Source organism: Chaetodon trifascialis, chromosome 14 (genome assembly GCF_039877785.1).
Source record: "Chaetodon trifascialis isolate fChaTrf1 chromosome 14, fChaTrf1.hap1, whole genome shotgun sequence".
Taxonomy (NCBI): Eukaryota; Metazoa; Chordata; class Actinopteri; order Chaetodontiformes; family Chaetodontidae; genus Chaetodon; species Chaetodon trifascialis.
The window spans coordinates 6,184,451-6,206,080 of record NC_092069.1 but is presented as its reverse complement, the minus strand read 5'-3'; the positions used below and the strand labels follow the sequence as shown (position 1 = coordinate 6,206,080).

Below are 21,630 nucleotides of genomic sequence, written 5' to 3'. Positions count from 1 at the left end.
CGCTCACTTTCAGACACAGGAACACAGCAGCGTGACATCGCCTATATTGTTTCCACTTCCTTTTGGTCACATAAACAATCCACCCAGTAATCCACAACATGTTGTGTGATCATATGGAAAGAACAGCTTCTTTATTTCTTGCAGTTATATTTGGAACAGACTCATAACACATTCACAACGAATACAAAAAATAGTCACGAGCACATTCTGTCAGACTCCTTCTAAATATTGCCACTGGTTGCAAAAGTTCATGACCTCAGAGGAGAGACAGAAAACAAGGAGGGATGTGGGTAAACAGGAGGAAGGCAAGTTCAGAATAAATATACTCACCGATTTACAGTTCATTAAATGTCCTGCAATATATTTCACACGAGAAATTAAATAAGGAGCTTTCTCAGAAAATATGAGTCCACTTTAACAAACCTGTGCGTGTTATTGCAACATTTGGCACATGAAATGTATTTTCTAAGAGAAAGTGCTGAGAAGCCATGAAACAGATAAGCAAAAGCATCGAGTGTTTCAGAGTTATCAGGTTAACTTTGCCGACTGCGACCCCTCCACTGATGGGACAGACGTGCTCAGCATCTCTCCCGTTTGCATTCAAGAGACTCATGCTGACGTTCACCTCACAGATTCAATAAAAGCACTAGTGCTGAGACTGACGCTGAACTTTAAATGTAGTGAAACGTTCATGTGTAATTTGGGCACAAATGAACACAAATTTACACTATTTACAAACACATATATTTACAACAGCGGACATATACGCCGCATCAGCAGCTTCAACTCAGCAGTGACAAGATTTACGTGTCCTCTCACATGTAATCCAAGTTTGTGACTCATCGGGTGTTAGTGGGAAAGATAAATGCACAAAGCTGGACCACCCACGACAGCTCTGAAGACATTTCCAGAATACTGCAAGACCCCTCGAGCCATCTGGATGAAAACACATTCTGTCCGCTGCAACATAATAAGGTCTATTCATTTCCTGTCCAGCTCTCCTCTGATCTCAAACATGCCACTCTATGAAAATAAAAAAGAAAGTTTCATGTAACATAGATAAACAGATGATAAAACTTTTAAAATTTGCTTCGTATAACTCATCAAGCTCAACTCATTTCCAGCTACTACCCCGATTTAGATGAAGAAACACAGCATCCTGTGAGCTGCTTCAAACTCAGGTTTATCATTAAGCGGACAGAGAGCGGTTTCATCCACATCTGCTCTGTTTGGCATCACTGGAAACTGAGTCTCTGTGGGTTTGACCTGTTGGTCAAACTAAAGAAATCATTAGATGACATCACTTCTGTGTCGTAGCTTGTTGTTTGGTTTCATCTTAATGGACTGTGGGAGACTGAATGGGAAAATGATGGCTAGCTTCACGTCCTTCGATTGAATTGAAACATTAGCTGCATCCAGGCCGACATGAAATGTTGTAAACAGCTCTGTGAGCAGTTCTCAACTTGGACTGTGCAAACAAAGAGTGAAGGGCTAGTTTCCATGATGTCATCCTCGACTTCCTGTTTACTAATCATAAAAAGAATACACAAAAAACTTGAACTGACTTGAACTGTTAATGAACTTGCACAGCATTTGCAGTTGATCTTGATCATGAAGTTGTTTTCCAAAGTTAAACAACATGCGCAGCCATGCTGACACCTCATGATGTCATCACTATGTGCTCATGAACTGCTGATGTCAGTCTACGGATGGCTCACTACAAGAAGCTGACAGGTTTGACCTTAGATTCATCACATGTTGATCGATGTTGGATCGGTGAGTACAGGAGCTCAGTGTCCGTTGCCGCCCTCAGACAGGATGCGGCTGGGCTCGGTAAACTTGGCAGTGGCTATGTAGAACAGGGCGGGCCCGGGCACGAGGGCCAACAGCGGCAAGTCCTGCTCCAGCTTGTCCAATCGGGAGATAGAGATGATGCCGTATGCGTGGAGCAGCCAGTGGCTGAACAGGACGACCAGACGCTTCTTCTTAGCCACCAGGTTCTTAAACGACTGTGGTCGTGGAGGGGGAGGGCACGCCGGGAGAGAAAAGAGGTGAGAGTTAATAACAGTGGGAGATCAGCTTCACATAAACAGACTCACGTTCAGTAATACCAGCAGGGGATGCACACAGTGCAGTGTGTGCTCTTACCTGTATCTCAGAGGCAGACATGTAAACAGCCAGCGTGACCAGAGACAGGACCAGTATGATGTAAGGAAAGGCATAGTCTGAAACACACAAACTGAGGCTCACTGCTGCACGGCTCAACACGCACAATCAAACACTGTAACTCAAACTGCACGCCTGAAGGAATCATGAAACAACTCAAGCAGCTGGCTGCGAGGCCTGTGAATACTCACAGAGCAGCCCTCCTCCCACAGCCTGCAGCACGGTGAGGATGGGGAAGAAGTACAGCGCAGCGTAGATGCTCTTGAAGCGGTCGGACTTGCCCAGACCACACGCTATCTTCTTCACCAACAGGGGACGCAGCAGCATCATCAGCACCAAGCAGAACGCATAGTAGATCAGCACAATGGTGTAGCTGAAGAGGAGACAAACGAGAGAGGCCTCATTGGCAGTTGTGGTTGGAGGGTCATGTCTCTGCACAGGTTTTCAAACGCCCCTGCTGGCAGTACGTACAGCGGATAGACGGCCTCCTGCGTGCAGTGTAACGTGTTGATGTAGTCTGGACTGGGGTTGTACAGCATGGTGTACCAGTCGGACAGCATCTGGACCCGACAGGAACGGATGCTGAGCATTCCCACCGGCTCTGTGACCAGCAGGGTGACCACGGCTGACACGCTGCACTCCAGCATGGCTGTGATGTGCTGCAGCAGAGCGCTGGAGCTGAACGCACGAGAGCAGACGGAACAACACAAGCTCAAACAACAGACACACACAGCAGACTTAAGTGAAGTGACCACACGGCAACATATCTCAGATATGAAATATGAAGACGTGTGTGTGTGCGCGTGCATGCGTGCGCGGCCCCACCTCTTCTTTCCAGAGTACCACTCAATGAAGAACCAGTGCAGCACTAGTGGTAACATGGCCATGAAGCCCAGGTAGAGCCAGTCGTAGAGCTCAGGGGACTCGGTGCAGCGTTCACACACCTTCTGGAGGTTGGTCCGCTCTCCACGAGGACAGACCTGGAGGGACAGACAAAAACGACTGTGATCAGAGACGGCAAACAGAACCTCACTGCAGGCTCAAAAGCCACACTTCATTGTTTCCACTTTCTCATACTTTTCTCTCACTCAAATCTAAACCATTATGCTGCATTTCACTGTAAGAACAAGGATTAAAAATCAATAAGAAGTCCTCTGGTTTCTTCTTCAGCTCTGCTTTCACAAGAGACATTTATGGCAATGGTGGAGTGTGTAGTCTTGGTGGCCAGTGGGGTATCCACATTAATTTCTGAGAAAAAGCCCTCATACTTTCAGGAAGAAGTCACTAAAGTCATATTTGCATGCTGCTTTTACAATCCTGCTCCCACCTGCTCTACATGAATATGTGTGTGCTCATACCCGTTGTCTTCAGTCAGACAGACAGTTAATGAATGAATCATCTTTATTTATACTGTGTTCTTTGCAGCAGAGCCATCTTTAAGGTGCACAGCAAACAGTAAAACAGGTAATGCTAATGTAACAGACAGCTAATGCTCAGCCTCACAATGACAGCCTCATCCATTCTGTATTTTTTTACATCGACCAGTTACTCAAACTAATGTCAGCTGGTCTAAATCATGTTATAAAAGTAAAATGTGATGGAACTTAAAATGGTGAAATGGGTTCAAATATTAATAGTTATTTGGAGACTGACGGCTCAAATGCAGAAGAAGCCTACTTCTCCTTTACAGTAATTCAGGACAGTTTACAAAAAGGCACAAAAAAAAAAAAAAAAAAGAACATGACCCAAAGTCACTGAGATGCCGTTTCACAGACAAATATTAATACCTGACTGGCAAAATATGGTAGTTCATTTTATGGACTTTTCACTTTACAAAGTACAGATGTGGCAAGTTAGCGCGGGATTAACATTACAGACGAGCTCCACAGTTAATACAGATTACAAGAGGAATACTGGTCCCATGAGAGCAGGGCCCGAGGCTGTCGAGGTGTTACGCTCCTTATGTATTCCCCTTTCAGACCAACCTGCTGATATCAGAGCTTCAGGACTGATACCAAAACTATACATGTTTAATGATGTCTCAAAACTAGCAGTTATACAAAAAATGGCAAAATAAAGAGCACTGAGGTCTTTATTTTACCCAGCCCTTCATCCTCCTGAGACCCAGCCTATTCATTTGTGTCCTCTGTAGTGGACATTTGGTTTTGGTCTATATCTTTTGACTCATTTGAGCTACCCTACTAAGTCCTGGTGTGCTCAGTAGAGCACGTCCTGGCCTTTCCATTGATATCTCATGTGTTTGGGTGGGATGAGGGGAACTTTGTTTTCCTGCTGAGACAAAAGGAAGACTGCAGCAAAATGCAAATGCCAGAAAAAGAGGAAAGATGAGTTAAATCCTGTTAAGATATTGTTTTGTTTTTTTTAACTATGGTAAACGTATATTTTCTTCTTCATGAACATGTCAGAAATAATAAATTGGAGTCAGAGTTCAGTGAAACTCTTTCTTAGGAAAAATAATAGCAAAGAATAATTAATAATGTCAATTTTGTTTAGCAGTTCAACAAAAGATAAAGGCCAAATGTTCAGTTTCATTTAAAAAATGGACTGACGTTTTTGTTTTCTTGTCAGCCTTTTATGATTTTGTTGTGTTAGGGTAAATCGTTCTGTTGTTGAGGTCGTCATTGATTATGTCGTACATTTCACTGAAAGTTGTCTCTAATATTTTGTCCATTCCATTCACATACATGGGGGGGGGCAAAGTATCTCTGTTATAGCAGAGATGGATGCCCTCCACTCACTCACTCACTCACTCACTCACTCACTCACACATGTTGTGTTTATATCACTTGTGGGGACATTACAGAGACTGACATTCATTTCCTGGAGCCTTACCCTAACCCTAACCACTATCTGCCTATTCCTAACCCTAAAACTAACCTAACCTTACCTAACCTGTAACCCTATCCTCAGTCTGCACCCTAAAATTTAATGATTTACATTAAGGGGACCTGCATTTTCTCCCCATAAGGGAGGTGAGTCCCTTCAATGTGACTGTGTAAACAGATTTTTGTCCCCACAACGTGATAAATACCTGTTCACACACACACACACACACACACACACACACACACACACACACACACACACACACACACCCTCCAGCATTCAGACACACTGATGTTTCATACTCACACCACACTCTCCCTCCACTGAGTCGTTGACCATCATCCTGCCACAGTACAGGCCCGGACACGTTGAACTCATGGCCACAGCTGTAAGGACACAGACAGTCTGGTGACGTGATGGCTGTCTTACAGGTGTGTTTAGACATTATCACTGTCAGTGCGTTTCAAAGCATCTTGGATTGAAACGTGACTGACTGACTGACTGACTGACTGATAACGTTAGTGGCTGTTTTCTGGTAACAAACAGATAAACCACAGTGTGGTGGGAGGTGTTTTTCACGCGCTTCTCCTCCACCTGCTCCATGCGATCTGTGTTTGAAAGCTAATGCAGTTACAGCAGCTATTTCAAACTAAGAGCTTTCTGGGAAGAAGCACAGCGTTAACGTTAGCATGACAAAGCCACAAGACAGAAAACTCAGGAGAACAATGTTAGCCTCAGTGCTGGCTGTTTAAACTGTCCTGAAAACAGCTGTTTATTTATCTGAATCACTGGGGCTCGTTCATTACAATCAGCGCAGTGGGACGTTGTTAGCTAGTCCAAAGCTAAGCTAACTGGTAAAACCGCAGTATTATGAGCGACGCGGCGGTCAGACTATCTTAACGAGCCGGTTATCTTCAAATGAAAAGCGACAATGAAAAGCAAAGCAACAAAGCAACTGTAACTTACCCATCGTGGGCCAGCTGGTGATTAAAAACAAGCTTTTCTGGCTTCAGCGCTGCCGTGTTTTCATTTATTACCGAAACCGGATGCGGAAGGAAACAAGGTAGCACAAACAGGAAGTTTATTCAACGCCTTTACGGAAACGATCATGACGTCAGAGCACCAGTACAGGGGGAATAGAGCTGAAACTAGAATAAATGAATTCATTTGCGGAAAATAAACATATTAGCATTACTATAAATCATCTGACAAACTTGTACATAATATTTTTAACACAAGGGATGTCTTCAGAATTTCCTTATTTTCACAGATTTTATCCAGAAATACGGATGTATGATGTTCACACAACAGGGTTATATTTGGTACAAAATGAAGATTTTTCATTGTGTTCATGGGATAAGAGACAGTAGTAAAAAAAAAAAAAAAATTAAAAAGTAATCAATTCAACGTCAAAGTCAAGTACCAAAAAAGACCACAGAGACCAAAAAATATCTCCCACATCAATGTGTCCAAAAGTTATCAAGGTGAGTACAAAATAAAGTAATGATGAATTAACTTGATCTCGTTTTTGCCAAAGGAGCAAAGTCAACCATTCAAAGTGCATGAGGGTCTTCATCCAGTGCAACTTTCTGTGTCAGGTGTGTGGACCCCAGTATTATTATTTACAAATCTTGTTGTATTGTGTTGTTGTATTTAGAAAAATCAACTAATGAGTGAAATGAGCGGTGCATCAGCGTGCACTGCTGTCTGTCACAGCATGCTTTCTTTGACAGTGCCACCACAGGCTGTCTGAGTTTGAAACCTTCAAGGCACACATTTTAGTAGTAATATTAATCCATAAAGGTGAATGGAATAAACCGTTAGCATGTCAGAAAGATTAACAGCACAATTTACTGTTTCTATTAGATGACATCCCTGAACTAAAAGAAGTAATATATGGAGGCAGCAGACTAAAAGGAAGAAGCTGCTGGAGGAACTAAAAAGAATTACAGAGAGAGAGAGAGAGAGAGAGAGAGAGAGAGAGAAGAAAGACAGAGGAATGGAATCAGCATTGGAGAAAGAGAGAGAGAAGGATAGAAAAATAGAAGAGAAGGGGGACAAAAAACCACAGGACCAAGGGGATGCCATGTTAAAATAATGATTAACATAAGTCATGCACTGTCACTGTCTAGATATTATCTGTGACTATACAAAGTTATTCAGTGATTAAACTGATTTTACTGATTTTATTCCCGGCTGTCCTTTCAAGTGTAATATAGAATAATATGGAATGAAGCGCTGCTTTCAATATCATGCAATGGTTACACTGATTAGAGATCAGATCACTGCTACAACAACACATTACGGCCACATATAATAGCTCCTTTCATCCAAGAACTGCAGCTCAAAGGGCTTTACAACAAAGAATTCACATAAAAAGACAGATAAACAAGATGAAAATAAAACTCTCTTGATAATCATAGTGAAAATAAGATAAATATGCATAGAAACAGGAGCGGAATGTCATAATCAATGTTGAATAAGATGAGAAGAAAACCTACAGGATAATAATAGTAAAAAAAATACATAACAAGAATACATAACATATACAGTATATACAGTGTAATCCATAAGACAGGATGGAAGCTAAAACCCGCTGACCAATAACAATGACAGTAAAGCTACACTGACATGACTGGAGCCACTCTTCTTCTGCTGCTGTGATATGACAGCATCAGTTGATCAGCTGATGTGATCACAGGTCAAGACCATGTAAGTGGTCCTTCCACAGACCACTAAAGGTACACTTGGACTATCACATTAAACCTTAAACCACAGCTTAGACAAACCTGTGGCTTGAGTCTCATCTGTCTCTGAGTTTCTAGGTTGCATTCACAGTTGTCTTGTTAGCTCGATCTGCCACATGAAATGAGCAACTGCAAGAGTGGCAGTGAACAGCAGTTAGCACCAAGAGAAGGCAAACAGAAGGATTTTCACACAGCACACAGAGCTGATTTGTTCTTATTCATATCTGGTGTAAGGGGCTGTTTTTATACTCCCACCCTAAATATCTGCTGTGAAGCTCAGGATCATAATAAAGTCAGGTTAAGGGCTTCTTATTGATTAGTTTTGTGTAAGTAATCAATATGGAACCACGCTAATCCACTTCCTGCTTAAATCCATCAGAAACCAGCAGATGGTGGTTGCTGCTCTTTTCATGGTGTTTGATGGTAAACAAGCTTTAACTGTTATATAGTGTATTGGTTATGGAGGCCAGTGGCTGCCAGGATCAAAATGAAAAAAATGAATCAATTTAAAATACATTTTTATTGTGTCTGCAAAATATATGGCGAGTTTGAAGTTAAAAATGTTAAATCCAATTTTTGTTTTTCTGTTTAAAATTGGATAATTACCGCCAAAATAAAAGTTTAAATTCCTTTAGAATCCTTCCATTGAGAAAACATATGCTTTAAATAATAATACTAATTATTATTATCCATCCATTATCTATACCGCCTATCCCTTTCGGGGTTGCGGGGGGCTGGAGCCTATCCCAGCTACAATGGGCGAGAGGCGGGGTACACCCTGAACCGGTCGCCAGCCGATTGCAGGGCCACATGCAAGGACAAACAACCATTCGCACTCACACTCACACCTACGGACAATTTAGAGTCATCAATTAACCTAATGAGCATGTTTTTGGTCTGTGGGAGGAAGCCGGAGTACCCGGAGAGAACCCACGCATGCACGGGAAGAACATGCAAACTTCACACAGAAAGGCCCCGCCTGACCCGGGGATCGAACCGGCAACCTTCTTGCTGTGAGGCACGCGCACTACCTGCTGCACCACCGTGCAGCAATTATTATTATTATTATTAATATTATTATTATCATTATTATTATTATTATTATTATGGCTATGTTACACCGAGGAGTAAGTCCACACAGAACATTATTAATATGTAGGCTTTTTATTTTTATTTCAATTTTGGCAGGAAGTTTGCATTTTCAAACATGGAAATTAGATTGAATCCAATTTGATTTCATCATAATTTACAAACATGTGGAAAATTAAATATAGGTTTTCTTAAAACTTAACTGATTTTAATACTGGCAGCCACAGACTTCCAAAATGTATTTAATTTATTTCCTTATTCAGAATGAACAGTTTCTGCTGCCGGCACACTGCATGCTGATCAAGCTCTGCGTGGCTGTGGAGACCAGGCAGAGCAGCTCAAATGTGAGCATCCAGCGTGAGAATCAAATCTTATTTCTGGAGTCAATCTCAACTGTGTGTCTTGCAAGCGCCTTATAATATCATTTTCCAGGGACATGGATGCAAAAATCCATCAGCAGTTGCCATGGCAACCGTGTGAAACGTCATACCAAGCTGTGAGCTGTGGAAGGCGTGGTTTCAGAGAGGTGGTGGTGGTGGGGGGGAGTCGGAGTGTTGGCAGGTACAGAGACCCTTAGACAGACTAGAAAGAGGGACATGCAAGTGCGGAATCCCGTCCACACCTGGAAGCTCTGAGGCAGCCATCGAGCCTCAGAGCTGTTATTAATGGAGATACAGAGAGGCAGAAGAAGGCTGGTTTTATGTGCACTGACAGACATCAACTGGGTGGGAGTCAACGGCTCTCCGGCGATGTTTTGTTCTGTCTTGCAGAGCACAGCTGAGGAGCAACACACGGACTGACTTTGTTGTCTTCTCCTCACGAAGGAGGCCACAATCCCAGCGCGGACATGAGCGACGCGGGGCCGTGAGCCGCCCGCCGTGAGCGCTCCCAAACACCGCGAGGAAAAGGCTTTTTCTCCGCCGAGCGGAGCCGAAGCTCCGGGACGAGCTCAGGGACTGACAGGGAGCCTCCGCCCGGCGGTGTGGAGGCTGCTGGAGACAGGTGGTTAAGAAAATGATCAAAGTTTGAGGTGACATGAGGAGGACAGGAGATGAAGAACCATGACTCAGTGCCGAATAACGGGCAGCTATGCTAACGTAGCACACACGCTTTAAATCAATGTTTACACCGCTGAATGGAAACAAAGAGCAAATAAGAAACAGAGTGATGTGAAGGCCAACAAATATGCAGTTAGATCATGTTTTTTAAAGCTTTTGGGTCTTTCTTTGTGGAAACGTTAGGCTGTACCTAAACATCTGTAATTCATATCTTACTAACGTTATAGCAAATGCAAAATAAATACTGCAGATGTGTAATTTTTGAATGACTGTCACTACAGTATATCTTTATTACAATATAATAATAATATCTGTATCATGATGTGGCAAAATCTTACCCAGAATACAATTTGATATAGTTTACTGAGAAAAACGAGGAAGCAAAGCTCATATTTGGGCCAAATATTCCATCAGAATTGGCAAACGTGTATGTAAATAACAATGTAAGAGAACTGAGATGAAACTGGCTTAATCACAGCACAGGTGGTTCCATCCATAAAGAACATCTCACAGAACAAACAGTGAAATCCTGTCAGTTCATCTGTCCACATGCACTCTTTATGACAGCTGCTGTCCATCAGTCAGCCAATTTCATGGTGAGCCAGCAGCTGTGACAACACTGAAGCATAATTGTCTTTATGTGTAATTACTCACAGGGTAACTTACTGTTTTCAGCAGTAAAACATTATCCATCATTAATTTAATAAAATAAGGTCAGGCATTGCACAGCATCTTTTCATCTTAAAGACTTTTTGTTTTTATCGGCGTTATGAACAAACAGAAACACCAGATGATGCACAACCACAGTTTAGTCCAACCAGACTGAAAAGTCAGTGTTCGCCCATGAACGTGGATTTGACTTCCCCTTGTCTTCTCCTTTCTGCTGTTGATGGATTTGGAGACAATGAATTAGAAAAATACAAATGGATGAATCATGAGCATCTCCATTTAAACCCAGGAAACGAACACACACTGACTAATCTGAATGGATGTGTGTGAGGCGAGGGATGAGTTTTGTCCTTATGTTCTTGTGCTTCGTCGATGGATTCACCTGTTAGCACGGCCCTGCGGGGCGGCGATGGCAGCAACTACACGGGTGATGCCTCGGGTCCAAGCTTCACCGACCAGCTGGGCACTGCCTCACCTGTTGTGCCAAGGTGAGTCCCTCTGTCCACCCGCCTTTCCATTGGTCCTTTCTGCTCTGAAATGAAAGCACTGTGCAGAACTTGGAAAAAATAAATGAGATAAGGCACCAAGCCATCTGTGTGAAAATCTGAATTAATACCAAATTCATTTCAGAATTCACAGTGTGATACTGAATTATTTGTTCATATGAGGGGTTGACATATTAACCTCCAATTCCAGTGTTTTATTTTGAAAGAACCCACCCAGTCCTTTCAGGCTGACCACCAAGGTGCCCTTCCACTAGTTGGCTCGCAGAAACAAATTTAGACCTTTTGTCTTTGCACAACTTTTGTTCTATGGCTATCATTAGCCTTTTGAACTCGGACAATATAATACGAAATTCAGGGTTTTTAAGTGCTGTTGTGTTTTGGTCCTGTGACGGAGTGACGTGTATGTGACTTAAAGCATGGAGGACAGGAGGAACAGAGGGCAGAGGCTTAATTCTTAACATGTCAGTCCCTAAATTCTTTTAGATTCCTCTGAATCACCTTCATATTTCACATGAATCAACCCAACTTGTGAGGAACAGGATGACTCGGCCTGATCTCACCTACTGAATAAGAATCTGACTTAACCTGTTTTTCGATGTGTGAATTGCTGATTTGTTATTCAAATAGGTCTGGTGTCACTGAGCAGCTCTGGGTGCAGAAACAATTAGCCAATCTGAGGTTTGTAGGCAGGATCTTCATCTTCCTACATAAACAGCTAACTACCAAACTACATCTATGAAAAGTGGTGACAAAAAATGGCCCTAAACATGCCTCTAAATATGGATGGGATGGATGCAGCTCTGTGGATTGTTTAAGCTGACTCGCAGAAACAACAGCTCAGCAATTGTTATTATTTTCTTCAACCATTTCTTTGATTGATGTGTTAGACATTCACTGCTTCTCTGATTATTGTGTTGGCTGGCTGGATGAATAAATCACTCACTACTGATTATCGTTTTTTTTGTCTCCTTAGGGTTGTTTCCATAGTGACCAGCCTTGTGACCACCACCACAGAGATCACAGTGGGAACCGCAGGAAATCTCTCAGCATTCAGAGACCAAAGAGGGAGCGAGCTGGGTCACATCCATCAGGTGTCCACCCCGTCGGTGCTGAGCGCCGCTGAGAGTAACTCTGTTCTGCAGGGCATCACGGTGGCGGCGCAGGCCCTGGTTCTCCTCTCCATCTTCCTCCTCTCCAGCCTCGGTAACTTGGCGGTCGTCATCGTCATCATCAAACACAGACAGCTTCGAACGGTGACCAATGCTTTCATCATGTCGCTGTCCTTATCGGACTTCCTCACGGCTGTTCTGTGTCTGCCATTCTCCTTCGTCATGCTCTTCAGTAAGGACGGCGTCTGGATGTTCGGGGACCGATTCTGTGTGGCCAACGGCTTTTTCAACACCTGCTTTGGCATCATCTCCACCCTGACTATGACTTTGATCTCCTTTGACAGATACTACGCCATAGTCAGACAGCCACAGGCTAAAATAGGGCGTCAGAAAGCGACTCAGCTGTTGATAGCTGTGTGGTTAACTGCAGTCATTTTCTCTTTGCCTTGGTATCTGTTAGTCCGAACACCTCCAGAAATCCATAAGCGAGGTTTCTACCACTGTATGTATGTGTTCCACTCTGGGAGCTCTCGCATGGGGACAGCTTATAGCATCTGCCTAATTGTTGTGTGTTATCTACTGCCCTTCTCCCTCATGTGCTTTTGTCACTATAACATCTGTAAGACAGTTCGGCTCTCTGAAATCCGAGTCAGGCCGGTGACGACGTACGCATACTTGCTGCGATTTTACAGTGAAATGCGAACAGCCACCACAGTTCTGATTATGATTGTTTTCATCATTTTCTGTTGGGGGCCATATTGTTTAATGGGTTTGGTTACGGCAATGGGGGACTACACATTCAACCCCGCAATGGACACGGTGGCCATCTGGCTAGCCTGGGCAAATGGAGCCATCAACCCTCTGATCTACGCCCTGAGGAACCCAAATATATCCATGTTACTGGGGCGGAGCAGAGAGGAGGGCTATCGGACCAGAAACATTGCCGCGTACCTCTCCAGCCAAACCCAGAACCGTGAGATTCGGCTCAACCAAGCAGAGAGGATCAGGGACCGCTACGTGAGTCGTGTAGGGGTGAACAATAACAGCCGGCTGTCAAGTTCAAGTCCTGGGAAAGGAGGAGGGGGAGGAGAGGTGGCAATGTGGGCCTGTAAAAACCCTGCTGTGGTCTTCTGCAGGGACGCCCAGCCTGACACCGCAAGATTAGCCGACTCTGTCAGCGCCCCAAAGATGAAGACAGCTGACACCAGCCTGTGACATTCTGGAGACATTCCTGACCATCTAACGATTGGTTTCATCTTATCTGTATTTGTTGTTGTGAACCGAGAGACTGCTATCTCCAGTTTGTGACATTTTTGGAAATGCTGGAGTATTTATGTGTCTTCACATCACAGACTTTCAGAAATGTTTCTGATTCAAACCACCACTCAGTGAGATTTCGTCCAGGAATCACAAGATTCATTTGAGCTACGATGTATTTAAGCAGCTGTTGTACAATAGACAGTAAAAGTTCCCTCCTGACTTTGGAGGGCACCATGAAGTCCTCAAGGATCCATGGGACCACCTGAATCCCCTCAGTGATTAAACATAGAAGGCGATGCAAACCATTTCTGTAATGATAATAAAGTAATAAACTTTATTTATATAGCACTTTTCTGAACAATGCTACCAAGTTCTTTACGAAAGGAAATACAACCAGACAAGGCAGTTTCTCAAGTGCTTATAAGTTACACCTAATGACTAGACTGTTCTTCCTCAGAGGTGAAGGAAAAACTAAATGGAGCCATCCACACATCTTTGTAAAAACAGTGAGGCTGTAGCTGTAGCTGGCAAGCTAACCACACAGGAGCCAGCAGGGAACATGGTAACACCCAGTTAGAGTAGCTCTTCAAACCACTGTTCAGCCAGCAAGCTTCTTGAGTTAAAGCAATTTATTCAAGTGACGCATCATCTCATCTGCAAACCGTCTGCTTTTGTGAAGCAGTTTCTAGTCTGGCAGAGCAGGTTAAGATCAGCAGTGCACAAAGCTTTTTTTAGTCAGGTGCTCAGGGAGATTGAGACAGGGTTTGGTACTCACTAAATAACACAATGTAGTCACAATAACTGGTGTGCAGACTTCCACCTTTTGCTGTGATGTCCATCATAGTCATTGTGCCAGACCTGGACGTCGTGTATCATTACATCTGAAGTGGCAAAGGTTCAGCGGTCCTACGTTGTTCCCATTTCAATGAATCAATTGATATTTTAAACCTGTCTAAACAGTAACTAAATAAGCTAGACTAAACTAGATAAGCTGTAATAGATGTCATATTTACAAAGAATAGTGGTGTAACCTGAATGCAACCCACCTCTCAACAGAATGGCAAACTCTTTTTGAGGCACATGATGATAACATGAATACAACATAAATACATGAGCTAGCTGTTATCAAAAGCAGAAGAAAACGACAATAATCCTCCTCTTGTGTCTCCCTCACTGTCCTCTGCTTCAGCTTCCTACATGGCAGACGTACCTCCCAGTCCCTCATTGAGCCTTGCACTGGCCTACACAGTTAGGTCAGCATCCACGTGAACTATTTTGTCATTAAGGTGTGAGGACTACATTTTCAATGTTGTAGATTTGGGCGGATTGAGTGTCGATACTACCAATATGAAGTCTTGTTTTGAGCATTGATGAGGAAAAAAATGGATCCATCACATGTTTGACGACATCCTGGGCACATGAACATTTCCCTGCTGCAATATTTGACTGCGTCACTGAATGCAACGTGATGTCACAGTGCTGCTCGTCATGGTCTTCAGTTTGGATTAAAAGTTCACTTATTTCCTGGTTCAGAGTGTTTTGCTCAGTTGAGCAGGACTATATATGCTTTGTTAATTAAGCGTATTATAATGGCTCACCAACCACCCATCTAGCAGAGCTATCCCGTCATATTCCCGTCATTGATTTTGTGCATTTTGCAGTCTTTCAGTATGTTTTAACCAGGAAATAACACAGTTTTAGGCTGAGGTGATAAGCTGACATTGAGCTACTGATTTGTTCAGTTATGATTGAGTTTCAAAGATCTGTTTCTTCACGTTGGCCCAATGGACTCCTCTACTTGCAGTGTTGCCACAAATCTGGAAAGTGCTTGTATTTAAAAAATAAACAACAAACCCTTGAAGTGCTTGGTTAAGTTGTGAAGACGTCAGTAAATGGGCTTGGATACTAGGATCTCTGAGTTTTAGCCTTTGGCGCCTCTCTCCGTAGGCTGCACACATGCAGCCGTTTCCTGATCACTGTGCTGTGTCATCGTGCCGAGTTCATATATGTAGCTGGTCGCATGTATTGATTAGCCCCCTCTGGTTAGGGATGTAGTGCAAGCTATCATTAAGTAGCCTATACCAACCACAACCACCTGTCAGGAGAAGATAATGAATGAAGGTGTGTGCTCACTGTTGAAGTCTTGTGCAACCCTGTACTTGATTTAGTTCCTCTAAAACCAGAGTGGTCATCAGCACAGCTTGTTGACCTGCAGGTAGCTGACAGGAAACACAGGAAAACAACATTCTTCACATGGGACCTGTTGATTTGTCACAACAGGAGAAGCACAGGTGTGAATGACACTGATGATTGCTCTGTTCAGTTTACTGTAGGTGTGCCAGGTGAGACATGTCAGCGAGCCAGCACCATGTGCAGCGCCACGACTGCAGCGCTGGTACATGTGAGTGAAATACTGCCATTACTAATGCTTTTCTTTAAACAAGTCAAAAACTGTGCATTGAGAGTGGTTGATTACATCAGGTCACCTCCATGCACTAATAAGATTATATCAAGAGGTAGTGACCTCAGCTGGCAAGCATCTGGAATTCAGTCTTGGGTGTTAACTCCATTCATCCAAATGAACTGCTGTCTTATTTTTAACTAAGCCTTGTAATTGTATCCATTTATCCACCAGCCTCTCACATCAGCCAGCCTCAGACAGTGCACTGTAGCTCCACTGTCCACAGGCGCTGCAGTGCAGAGGATTCAGGTGCCAAACAGGAGGAAAAAATGTTTTTCTTATCACTTTGACCTGGCTAACTTCCTTACTGTATGTATTCTGGGAAGTTTCTGATAAATAAGCAATTTTATAGTAATTACAGAAAAAACAGGGTTGAATCACTACATTTTCAGTGAACTGAGTTAATGGCTTTGAGTCATTTCAGCAACATGCAAACTGTAAAGTTTGTCTACAGGCAAGCTCACACACACATTTATATTAATAAATGAATAATACTATTTATGGAGCTGCCTTTCAAGTAAATCAACAGCTGCTCAAGAACGCAACAAAACTAACTTAAATAAGTACCTCTAAACTTTTTTGTTATCCTGATCATTAGTGCCACATTTTACAGTTATTTGTTAGGAAATTATATGGGCATAAAAGACCCATAAAAATGAACAGTTTCACATCCTTGCCACCTGTTTTCAGTTCATGTGTGGGAATCAGTGTCCTGTACATATGAAGAAATGAGATTGCTGGTTTCCATGTCTGTGATCTTCACCCACTGGCCTTGAAGTTCATGGTGATAACCATTTCAAGCTGATATGATTAAGCTAATCTGACTAAACTGCAGTTTTAAATGATAACTAGGAGGGGAACGGTACATTTTTCCTTTCAGTGGGCCAGCACTTTGTTCAGCAGGGCAGCTGCTGTCCTCTGTCATGAATGCTGTTTTTCCTCTACTGAACCCTAAAGGTCATCTGTCTTTGAAGATTGTTCCCCTGCAGGGCTATTTAAAGACAAACACAACCAGGACAGGAGATCTAAGGGTGAACAGAAAAGGACAGCACCCTGTTTAATCATTAATCACATAATTAAAGTATTAAACACAGCAGGACTTATACATGACTGTGACATTTGCAGTGATATGAGTGCTACAACTGCCAACTGCCAACGTCAACTGCTTTCTCTGAGTGAATTGGTCTCCAACGTTCATTCCTTTCCCTTTGCTCGTATAGAGCGTTTCAGCTACTGAACATGTTGGATGTAGAGGAGATGATCAGCCAGTCCCTCCAACCTGAGCTGCATTCTTTGAAGAAGTATTCACATCCATGACTCTTTACTGCAATGTAAAGATATCCCCTTTCAAATCAAGAGTAAAAATACTCATAATGCCAAAAAAGGGCTTTGGGTGTGTATTGTTTGTACATTTGGTTTATTGTATAATTGTTTTTAATGTGCAAGCAGGATTTCACCAATAGACACATTTCACATGTTCATAATATGTTTTGTATGTCAAACTTAAACCTCTATAGTAAGTACTTACTACAGTTGTCAGATAGATTTAGGGAAAAGTACAATATTTTCATCTGAGCTGTTGTAGTAGGAGTGAAAAGTAGCATTAAAAGGAAATACTGTTTGTAAAGTGGACAATCCTAAAGCATGCAATGTATCAGTAAAGGTCCAACTGCACAGGAAGTTTAGTGTCTAGTAAATTCTGAGTATAATATATAACACAGGGTAAAGGATGAAAGCCACATGCTGTGCAAATGCTGGTTCAGTACTGGCACATTTTTTTTACTTTTTTATCTCAATTCAAGCACTGGATGTAATAATGAGCATTTGATCTTTACTATTTGTGCATTAGAGTTACATTACATTGTTAGTTGTTTTGTCAGGTTAATATAAGGTTGTACTGCTGTGCTGTGGGCTGCAATTTAGATTGTGTCCTTTAGGGGGAGCCAGCAATGTATTAGTGTTTTAGTCTTGTTCAGCTTGAATAATAGCAGAACTGTTTGATAGTCATACTCATTCTGATACCAAATGTTTGAACGATGCTCATATGCAGCAGCTGCAGTTGATGCATATGTTGTCTGAATTTTAATTTGGTCTGCGAAAGATTCTGTTTGAGCTCCAGCCAGTATGGCCTCTGCATGAGTGCAGGTGGTGTGAAACAAACTGTTAGCGTGACAGGTTCAGAGGTAATGGGTTTATTCTAGCAAAGCTAATATTACCCATCAGTCTGGGGTTGAAGACAAAAGAACAGCACCCTTCACTGCTCTACAACAGTATCATGTGTGTTGGAATGTCACCTGGCTTCATAACACACACACACACACACACACACACACACACACACACACACACACACACACACACACACACACACACACACACACACAGAGAGAGTGAGAAAGGAGTAGGAGGGAATCATCAAGGTATTCACTGCACTCTAATGACATCTGATGACATGACGAGTAGGATACGTATATACAGGATTTCTTATAGTGTGTGTGTGTGTGTGTGTGTGTGTGTGTGTGTGTGTGTGTGTGTGTGTGTGTGTGTGTGTGTGTGTGTGTATAGTAGACTAAAAGTAAAAAGTTGCATCCATTTTAAAAACATTGAGGAGAATGCAAGTAATTAACTACAGCACTTCTGTAAAACTGAGAAACTTGCAAGAGACACAGACACAACAGAGACACAACATCCAGACTTTTCTCTCTAGTTTGAGTCAAACTCCCAAAACACTGCAGTTTTCAGTGCTTCAGTTTGGACTGGAGGCTTTTAACTGTCCGATACAATCTGTGGAAAGAGCAGCATGGGTGTGTGTAGTGAGTGGATCCTGAAAACATTTGTGACATGAGTGTCCGTGAGCTGGGTTGTGGCACAGGAAATAAACACGTTGCTGATTGTATTTAAAATATCCTTTTGCAGCATTCTTCAAACCATTTACCTCTGATTCTGTGTATCAAGCAGTATTTACTCTGTATCAACTGTGTCAACATCTGCTGCTACCTTTGCCCTCAGAATACACAGCTGGGCATCTCTGTGCTATGTGTGTGTGCATGAATCTTTGTGTGAGTGCTGCAGTGAGGAATTTTGATTTTATAGTAATAACAAAGCTTTAGAGAGATGTCTTACAAGACCTCATTTCTCAAAAACCGAGGATTAGGAAATGGGTTTATGATGACAATTATTAGTTTAAAGACCACTGAGGACTAGTTTTTAGCTTCAGTTTAGTCCAAAAGTGAACGATCGGACCACCATTGAACTGTTAAATGCAGTCCTGCAGTGAGATGACGTTTTACATCAATATCTGTGAAGTGATATTGTAGTTAAACAGGCTACACAATACCACTAATTTGAAAACAAACAAAAAAACAAACAAACAAAAACAAAAAAACAGTCAATTATATTACATGTCTAAATATACACGTAATGTATGGTCAAAATAGTCACAAATGAATAATAATTAGGAGAAATGGGGTCATTTATTGAGTCTGATCTCATGGGACATTCATACTTTGTCTTTTTTCACTGCTATTTCATATATAAACATATGATATTTGAAAGCAACCTCATCCCAAATCCTAAAAACAAAGAAAAAAACAAAAAACAAAACAGAATATAATTATATATATCTTATATATATCTTGCTTGAAAGTTCATTTTTTACCACAGACATTTCCTCACTGTCCTCTATCAGGACTGTTCCAGTCACTTGCACTTGTCGGTGATGTAACATGATATTGTTAGTAATCTGCTGATCAACATCTGAAAAATGTCTTCATCATCAGACAATGAACAGATATTACCACAGAGCCTGTCACACCTCTCTCTCTCTCTCTCTCTCTCTCTCTCTCTGTCTGCCTGTCTCTCTTTCTCACACACACACTCGAACACACACAATGCAGTGGGTGAGGCCTGGGCATGACCGCCTCCATCAGGAATGCAGTAGTGTGTGTTTTGAGCTCTCTGCATACTGTACGCTCTCACTCAGGCTGATCGGTCAGTTTCTCTCTGCCTCACATGCACACAGATGACAGATGAAGCACATGAAAGAGGATTTGCACTTTATCGGACACCTGCAAGTTTCTGGCAGACTTGAGGGAAATTTCGTTGTATTGTGGATTTTGTATTTGAAGCAGTTTCTAGGTGAACCAGCCTCTTGAGGATTATGACTGCAGACTCTGTTTGAACACTTTGAATTCAACTCCAGCTCTGCTGAAAGCTCCACGGGCTGATTTAAGGGTCAGATTTCTATTTCTGTTTAGTTTAGTTGCTGTAGTCTTTGGAGTTAAAGCTTCATTTCAGCCTCACTTTTATTCCCTTGTTTTCTCTATCTTTGCTCTGGGTGATATAAAACATATAAAACTGTCTTTCAGAAGACATTCAGAGCAGCCTTAATAGCGACCTGTTTCGAATGTTGGACTTCGAGCTGTGGCGACAACAGAGTGAATGATCTCCGCTCCAGATGTTCATCTGACACTGCCTGCTGCTCCACACACTGCTCAAGCTGGACATGGCATCACTCTGCGTCACATAGAAGTGGATCACAGAGGTAGGACACTCACGAGGACCCACACACTTAATGTAGAGGATGATGACATCATAGATCCTCAGGCTTTATCAGGCATGTCACCAGAATTTTAGAAATAGAGTCCAAAACACCGTCAGCACAACCCAACCCTGTACAAAAGAAAACATGAAAAACAGGTTCCAATAAATAATTTTTGGCTATTGGTGCTCAAAGGTGGGTAGATTGGAAGAAAACAAGAAACAAATTATAACAAATTATACTGTCAGTGTTTTTGTAAATAGTGTATCTACTAGATGCAGTAAATTGAAGTTGTGGAAAACAGTTACTATATGGCATAAAACTACAGCAGTCTGTATGTTGTGTTCTTTATTGTTTATTGTAGATATATTGTGAGCAGACAGCAACGCTATGATAAGCATATCTCTGCAGCAGTTTGTATCAGATGAACACCAGATTATCTGTTGATGCGGCCTTAAGTGCCGTGAGCTGATTGCAGAGCAGGGACTGAAGATGATAAAAGTTTGTTGGTGCTACAGTGGAAGCGTCATGAGGTTGTTAAAAAGAAACATTTAACCTTCGTACATGTGATTTCACAGAACGCTGCCAATTAGATGCTGATTGTGCATAAAACAGAAAGATTTAAGTGCATTTTACTGTAAAACTGCGAAACCTACTGGCTCACACCTGGTGTATGACAAATGCCTACTGACATTACAGCAGCCAGATGTTTGTCATTTAGTTCTGATATTGTGTGGCAGCATGTATAAAAACACCTGTATTGGAATTCAGCGGCGATGCAACACTGCGGTGTAACAAGCACCACTCATGACAGGATGAGGACACGTTCAAATGAGTCATTTGCAGTTTCATTGAGTTGCTGAGGGGGTGGATCTATTTTTAGCTCCCTAGTTTCCGGAAATAAAGGTCCAATTGATTTTCTTTATAGACAACATGAGCTGACTGACTGTTGGAGCACTTAAAAACGGCTTTGATTGGCACCCAATACTCCCAGTGGAGTCATCAGTACAAAGATGAACACCTGTGCTCTGGCTCTGCGATAACAAGTCAAAGGCACGATTAAACAACTTTCCTATTGTGCATTTCAGCAAGAAACATCCAATCACTCAGCTTCAAATTTTAAAACGTCACGTATGTCAGGAAGTGGTAGCTAAAGATTACATTGTTAAGGAGTCTGT

The 21,630-nt window shown here is 42.2% G+C and overlaps 3 protein-coding genes across 5 annotated transcripts in view; 2 read left to right on the top strand and 1 right to left on the bottom strand.

Moving 5' to 3' along the window:
- The window catches only part of daam1a (dishevelled associated activator of morphogenesis 1a), a 157,558-nt gene that overhangs the window by 119,387 nt on the left and 16,541 nt on the right, over positions 1–21,630 (top strand). Inside the window, exon 1 of one of the 2 annotated variants that reach the window (XM_070978921.1) lies at positions 20,248–20,455. The exons of the other annotated variant lie outside the window; for it this stretch is intronic. The gene's annotated coding sequence lies outside the window, so the exon portion shown is untranslated. Of the gene's footprint in view, positions 1–20,247; positions 20,456–21,630 lie in introns of those variants that run through there. 2 annotated transcript variants of the gene reach the window in all.
- jkamp (jnk1/mapk8 associated membrane protein) lies at positions 109–6,096 on the bottom strand. Its single transcript, XM_070980048.1, has 7 exons — positions 5,980–6,096; positions 5,320–5,399; positions 2,992–3,146; positions 2,638–2,844; positions 2,358–2,539; positions 2,149–2,225; positions 109–2,009 (listed from the first exon to the last, which is right to left on the bottom strand). Exons 1-7 carry the CDS (start codon positions 5,981–5,983, stop codon positions 1,791–1,793), a joined length of 924 nt encoding a protein of 307 aa, XP_070836149.1. The 5' UTR covers positions 5,984–6,096; the 3' UTR covers positions 109–1,790.
- LOC139342295 (G-protein coupled receptor 135) lies at positions 9,381–13,799 on the top strand. 2 transcript variants are annotated; one of them, XM_070979325.1, is made up of 3 exons: positions 9,445–9,851; positions 10,689–11,064; positions 12,056–13,799. In XM_070979325.1, exons 2-3 carry the CDS (start codon positions 10,949–10,951, stop codon positions 13,404–13,406), a joined length of 1,467 nt encoding a protein of 488 aa, XP_070835426.1. In that variant the 5' UTR covers positions 9,445–9,851; positions 10,689–10,948; the 3' UTR covers positions 13,407–13,799. The 2 variants fall into 2 exon arrangements, with proteins under 2 accessions (XP_070835425.1, XP_070835426.1); XM_070979324.1 differs by having other exon boundaries at positions 9,381–11,064.

Coding starts and splice junctions, on each gene's coding strand:
- jkamp (XM_070980048.1), bottom strand. Junction 2,540..2,637: donor CAGGAGGCCGTCTATCCGCT/GTACGTACTGCC, acceptor TCTCCTCTTCAG/CTACACCATTGTGCTGATCT. Junction 2,226..2,357: donor TGTGGGAGGAGGGCTGCTCT/GTGAGTATTCAC, acceptor TGTGTGTTTCAG/ACTATGCCTTTCCTTACATC.
- LOC139342295 (XM_070979324.1), top strand. CDS start 10,949: ATGGATTCACCTGTTAGCACGGCCCTGCGGGGCGGCGATGGCAGCAAC. Junction 11,065..12,055: donor GCCTCACCTGTTGTGCCAAG/GTGAGTCCCTCT, acceptor TTGTCTCCTTAG/GGTTGTTTCCATAGTGACCA.